The sequence below is a fragment of the Mytilus edulis genome, chromosome 12 (genome assembly GCF_963676685.1).
Source record: "Mytilus edulis chromosome 12, xbMytEdul2.2, whole genome shotgun sequence".
NCBI classification, from domain to species: domain Eukaryota; kingdom Metazoa; phylum Mollusca; class Bivalvia; order Mytilida; family Mytilidae; genus Mytilus; species Mytilus edulis.
The window spans coordinates 12,770,593-12,777,776 of record NC_092355.1 but is presented as its reverse complement, the minus strand read 5'-3'; the positions used below and the strand labels follow the sequence as shown (position 1 = coordinate 12,777,776).

The 7,184-nt window shown below is 35.8% G+C and overlaps 1 protein-coding gene across 1 annotated transcript; it reads left to right on the top strand.

Moving 5' to 3' along the window:
• Positions 1–731: 731 nt before the first annotated feature.
• Positions 732–2,396, top strand: LOC139497432 (uncharacterized). The gene has a single exon (XM_071285653.1). The coding sequence runs from the start codon at positions 732–734 to the stop codon at positions 2,394–2,396; it is 1,665 nt and encodes a 554-aa protein (XP_071141754.1).
• The last annotated feature ends 4,788 nt before the right edge of the window (positions 2,397–7,184 follow it).

The following is a 7,184-nucleotide window of genomic DNA, read 5'->3' as shown; positions in this document are numbered from 1 at the left end:
ACACTAAGATTTATCACAGGTGACTTTACAGGCAAATGGCAAGGCCTCCCAGGTCGGAATGCTTTTTCATATGTTTTCAGTTGGATTAAAATAATGAGAGTAGTGGGGGAAGTGGGCATTCTGGGCCATTTGTTCTAATGTTAACCCTATGGGGGAAAGGTAGCCTACTAAGAGGTAGCCTCCCGATGTGAGGCTAATTTTTTATGACGTCATTTTAAGTATTACGACATTAATTAATTAATTTCTTTAGATAAGGTCTTTATTAAGTGTTACTAATTATGGCTAATTAATTGGCGTTATTGATTAAGTATATATATATATTTTCTATATATTTGATGAAAATTCCCAGTCTATTAATAGGTACACAGGAAATCCCCACCTTAGTGTGTATTTACAGTTACTACTACTAGTACAGAAACAAATGAAAAGACGGATCCATGCAACTTTAAAGCGCTCAATGGAACCGTTGAAACACATACGATCGATGCAAAAGGATTGAATAAATTTGATCCAATGCCATTCCTAAAAAGCCGATATGATGATGTTAAAAATGTCATCAAGCGTAAAATTAATGAAAAAGGTAGATTGGAGTGGTATTTATCCATGAAGGTTAAAATGAGCAGACGAAAAGAAAATGCCATAGAAACTGCAGAGCCGCATTTCCGGGGAAATGCCAGACCAGTTTAAAATTGCAGGATATCGATGTCGGATTAAAGGAATCTATCAAAAAGATGTATACATCTTTCATTGAATATCAGCGACAAGGGAGTAATTGGACGGTGGATAAAGTGGTATATCTTACAATACACATGGCACGTTACAGACCACTAAAAGGCTCAAGTTATATTCCTCGTCCAATCAAACTAAGATCTAAACATGCAATAGTCAATGTGAAAAACAAAGATAGCAAATGTTTCATGTGGTCGATTTTGGCAGCAATTTACTCAGCGAAATGTCACAGAGAGCGAGTTTGGAAATACAAGGAACACGCTTCAAGCTTAAACTTTGATACCATCATGTTTCCTGTGAAATTAGCTGACATACCAAAGTTCGAAAAGCAGAATAAAATATCTCTTTATGTCTTTGGATTCGACAAAGGCGAAGTATTCTCTATACATATTTCAAAACATCGATTTGAACAACATGTTAATCTACTCATGATATCGGACAACAAGAAGTCACATTTTTACTGGATTAAAAATCTTAATCGGTTGTTAGGTGACCAGCACACACATCACGGACGACATTTTTACTGCCCATACTGCTTACACGGATTTACTAAAGAAAGAATATTAAGCAACCACCTACCATATTGCCAAACCCACGGACTACAGAAAATTGAACTCCCAACTGAAGAAAATAAGTGGTTACATTACAAAGATATTCGGAAACAGCTTAAGGTGCCATACATCATATATGCAGATTTTGAATGTCTTCAAGAACCAATTTTGTATAACAACGAGTGTGATCAAAAGACGAAAAAGACTACGTTACATGTACCATGCGGCTTTGCTTACAAAGTGGTAGGTCTGACACCAGTAACATCAAATGAACCAGTAGTTTATCGGGGTGCTGATGCTGCTGATAAAGTTGTGGAGTGTATGGTACAAGAACAGGAAGAAATAGAACAGAAATTTAAGCATTGCGAACCCATGATCATGACTGGGAGTGATTGGCAATCCTTTAAGAAGGCAACCATGTGTCACATATGTAAAAAAGAACTAGCAGACATTAAAGTACGAGATCATTGTCACGTGACTGGAAAATTTAGAGGGGCAGCTCATAACGACTGTAATATCAATTATAAGTTTACAGGTCGAATTCCAGTGGTTTTTCACAATCTGAGAGGATATGATAGTCGTTTGATTATGCAAGCTTTTGGAAAAGTTGAAGGAAAGCAGCTGAATTGTATAGCTAATAATATGGAAAAGTATATTTCTTTTTCATTGGGATGTATGGACTTTATAGACTCACTCCAGTTTATGTCTTCCTCATTACAAAAGCTCGTGGAAAATCTCGCAAAAGAAGGTTCGAGTAAATTTAGACACATGACAAGCCACTTTGGAGAAGAACGGATAAGCCTACTTCTGCGTAAACAAGTAGACCCATACAAGTATTTTGATTCCGAGGCAAAGTTTGTGGAAACTCAACTACCACCGATTGAAGAGTTTTATAGTACACTATCGGGAGAAGGTATAACCACACTGGACTATGCGCATGCACAACAGGTATGGCAATTGTTTAACATACAGAATCTTGGACAGTACCACGATCTATACGTTCTATCAGATGTCCTTGCATTAGCCGACGTCTTTGAAAATTTCAGGGAGATCTGTCTCAACTACTATAGACTGGATGCTGCACATTTCTATACCTCGCCTGGCAAGCTGCCTTGAAAATGACAGATGTCAAGTTGGAATTACTCACTGACATAGACATGCATTTGTTTATAGATAAAGGTTTAAGAGGTGGAATATTAATGATATCCCATTGCCATGCCAAAGCTAACAATGAACATGTACCAAGCTACGATCCAAATCAACCAATTAATCACGTGATGTACCTAGATGCCAACAACTTATACGGATGGGCCATGTCACAGGCACTTCCAGTTGAAGGTTTCAGATGGATCAACGATTCTGAAATTGAGAACCTAAACATATGTGACATAGCAGACGACAGTGAAAATGGTTATATATTAGAAGTTGACTTAGAATATCCAAGAGAGCTACACGAAGACCACAACGAATATCCACATGCTCCATAAAAATTGAAGGTCACATATGATATGTTATCACCCTATGCGAAAAAAGCTATTGGACGATTTGAGCTTAAAAGGTACCTCAACAGAAATATTGATACAAAATTTACATCCAAAGCAAAAATAAGTGGTACATTACAGAAATTTAAAGCTCTACTTATCACTTGGAATGAAACTAACAAAGATCCATAGAGTCACGACATTTGAACAACGACCCTGGCTCAAGACATATATTGATTTCAACACAGAGAAGAGAAAACTTGCAACAAATGAGTTCGAAAAGGACTTTTTCAAATTCATGAATAATGCAGTCTTTGGAAAGACAATGGAAAATTTAAGGAAGAGAACAGATATAAAACTTTTGAATGACCATCAAAGGCCAGACAATTAATCGGCAAACCAACATTTCATGCCTTCAAAATATTCAACGACGACTTGGTGGCTGTTCACATGCTGAAACAACGATTATACTTAAACAGACCTATTAACGTGGGATTCACTATACTCGATTTGTAAGACACTTATGTACGATTTTCATTATAATTACATAAAGGATAAATATGAATCTAGAGCAACACTCTTGTTTACGGACACTGACTCGCTATGCTACAACATCAACACTGATGATATATTGTAATGCCGACATTCCACCCTTTTTATAGTAAACCTATCTCTGTATAGTTTCTCGAAATTATTGAGGATAAAACGATAGATGTTAGTGAGATGTCTAATGTTACAAGTAGTGTAAGACTTGTCATTGTTATTTTGGCTATTGTTTTCATGATACGACAGATTTGTGTATGTTAGTTTGTTAAGAAGTTTTAGTTCGCGTACTGATTCCGTATTTTCGCGGTTGTTACCTTATTATACTATAAACTCAAATAAAACTGTTCTAATGATCTACTAATAAATTTAAAGTCGAAACCCATCTTTATTGATGAAGATCAATCGTTGTTTACAAACAGTATCAACATTACGGGAGTTTCCCTAATATGAGCCATGGTTGCCGATTTGTAAACAATATGTAACAAGCTCTGTCATTGGTCAGTCGAAAGTATAAATACCAAAACAACAACAGAAACGAGGGAGTGTTGGGTTGACAAAGAATGGGTAGTGACAAACTTGAATAAAAGCTGGAATATGTAGCTTATTGAACGTTGCCTTTGTTTTAATTTAAGGTTCTCGGTGCTGGTGCTAAATCAGGTTGTCGGTGACGGTGCTAAGGTTGCCGGTGCTGGTACCAAGTCGGGTTGCCGTGACGGTGCTAAGGTTGTCGGTGCTAGTGCTAAGTAGGGTTGCCGTGACGGTACTAAAGTGGTGACTGACGGTGCTAAAATTGTTGGTCTCGGTACTTAATATTTTCGATGTTTTTATTATACCAAGTTGGTGTGGTATAAGGTGAAATATGGTAGTAAAATCATTATATAGAGAGATTATACAAATAGTCCAAATAAGTGACAACTTTGAGACTTGACTGTTGAGAATTATACTAGTGTTGTATGTCGAAGTAAGACCAATCATTACCAGGAACTCGACCAGACCAGTGACAGAGCCTACAAGACCCAGTCTCTCCAACGGAGATTATTAATTTTCGTACTAATAAAATATGAAACTTTATTTATTTAGATATTTTATTTCATAACTATATATAAATACAAGTATACGTTTTACCATTCTGTAATGTGTTTGGTCCGACGGTTAAAAGTGGACGTCGAACCTTTCACTTTATAGATCCTTTAAATCCTTTTTTCTTTGTGACCCTGTGTTCTCTGGTGGCCGACTCTAACACTACGGAGGCGGCGTTACAATTTGGTGGCAGCGGTGGGATAGATTTATAGAGTCTGTTAGTGTTTGTACATTAAGCAAATTAATTATATAAGATGGATGATTCAAACGTCGTTACTTTTGGCCCACATCTCAATGAGATTTGTGATGAAGCTGATGCAACTATGCATGACAATTTATTAGAGAAACAAAGTTCTGAAATTTATAGAACAACGGAGAGAATGCTGGCAGAGGCACGTTCAGAAATGAAACTTCGGATGGACAAATGTTTTTCCGATTTTTCAAAGGATATGAATCAGTTGTTTGCAAAATTTGAAGGGAAAGCTATGGAAAGTAGGTCCACTCCAATTTTGGGAAGGGGAGTAGAAACTCCAGCAAGTAGTCTGGAACACATAACCCGGCAAGACAGAACTGATAAAAATAACAGACATATTCCAAATATCCGACGGTCAAAATCTGATATTTCTTGCAAAATAAAACCACAAATATATGACGGCTCGGATGATTTGGAGGAGTATTTGACCCAATTTAATTTATTGGCAGAACTAAATGATTGGGACCCTAAGACTAAGGCCTTACTTTTGGCCAGTAGTTTATCTGGAAGTGCTCGGGCTATATTAAATGAAATCACAGATGGGGAACTACACAATTTTGACAGTTTGGTCACCACTCTTAATAATAGGTTTGGTTCAGTCAATAGAGCTGAAGTGTTCAGAGCAGAGTTGCAAACACGAGTACGATTTAAAAATGAAAGTCTGCCTGAATTAGCTCAGTCTATTAAGAAACTGACACGCAGGGCTTATCCTGGTACCTCTCCACTGGTTAGGGACACATTAGCTTTAGATTCTTTTATTAATGCAATACCTGAGACAGATGTACGTCTCAGATTAAGGGAGGTTGGACCAAAATCAATAAATGAGGGAGAAAATATTGCTGTTAGACTCGAAGCATTACGAGTTGCCGATATAAGGAAAGGTCGAAATGTTCGCATTGTCGATATTGAAACCGTTCAAGAGCCTGATCTGAAACGGGAAATAAATGAAATCAAACAAAGTATTGAATCTTTGACGAGTGAAGTACTTATTATCAAAAATCAAAATGATCGGCAATTCCGAGGAGATAATAATTATAGAGGAAATAAAAATAATTCCAATAGAAATTTTAACAATAGAGGAGCATTTCGTCGTTAGGAAAACGGAAAAATGTCCAGTCACGAGAGAGAATGATTTCTCGACACTGTGAATACTATTATTTTAATATTGTGTTGTGCCACCAAAACAGTTGTTTTGTTTTGGCTACTATAGATGTATATATGTAATTAAAAGTTTGTATGCTCGTTTTAGTTGGGGCTAGTTTGTTTATTTTTTTTTTTATTTTGAAGACCGATTTGTTCTGGACAATAATTATTATACCAAAACAGATGTTTTATGTATAGATGTCATGTTGATTTCGTTTCACTAAGGATTGTTTAATAATTAAAGAAGATGTTGTCCTTTGTCTCAAAATCAGAGGTAATGCCTCTTGCTGTAGAATCTCCGTAGCAGAGATTGTAGAATTTCCGCTCTAAATATAAATGATTAATGAAGGCAAAAACTGCAGTGGCGCTAAATACTATATTTTTACAATTGTTTAGAACTTATGAACACGTTTAGTGTACAACCTGATCTGTACTGGTCATTTCTGATGCAGAAATTAAAAACAAAATACAAGGTTAACTCTTAATTTGGTTAGAAACTCTATTTGTAGGTTGTGCTTTATACAATTGTTGAGCACACTAGCATGATGCAAATATATTATTACGATCTTAGTCGGAAGCCCTATCAAGAGAATGTTCTCAAAACTCGTATTATGAGTAAAATGTTAAAAATAATAATAGTGTAAGAGTATGTAGAGTTGAGCTAGATGATAAAAGCTCAATACATGACAAGAATGTCTCAGTTAAATACTGATATGTAGATATTTTGGCTTGGCCAGTCAAATTTATACCTTGAAGGTATGATTCTTGAGAATTGAGCAATAAGAATTTAGTAGACATTTGATCTGAAGATAACGAGAGGTACACAATGAGGCACCTTCCGAAAGAAAGGCTGCGTGTACATGTCATATTTTCCTGATCAGATAGTAAAGTTGTAATTGATTGCTCAAAAGAGATAGACACAGGTTTGACCTAATTTCTGGTCAGTGTCTATGGAGCAAAGCTTGACAAAAGCGGGTTTGCTTAAATATCTTTACAATATTTGCAAGCCCGAATATTAGTACATGTATAAAAGAGAGAAATAGTCTAGGCAATGTTAAATAATGTTGTCAAAAACTGGAAAAATAAACAGTAAAGAATAATAAATTGATAGAAAGAGAAATTTGCTCAATAGAGATAAACACCAGTGACCAGATTATTGGTAGATGTTTATGGAGTAAAGCTTAGTAAAAACGGGTTTGCTTAAATATCTTTACAATATTTGCAAGCCAGAATGTATAATTTAAAGTGAAATAGGTATATGTAATACAAAATAGGGCTGTATAGGAAACTAAGAGAAAAAGAAAGTAATAATTATTTAGTGATAGATAGAAACGACAGATTTGTTCAATAGAGATAGACACATGAGTGACCTAACTTCTGGTCAGTGTTTATGGAGCAATG

Bases quoted from the DNA above. Each gene is read 5' to 3' on its own strand.
- LOC139497432 (XM_071285653.1), top strand. From the start codon at position 732: ATGTATACATCTTTCATTGAATATCAGCGACAAGGGAGTAATTGGACG.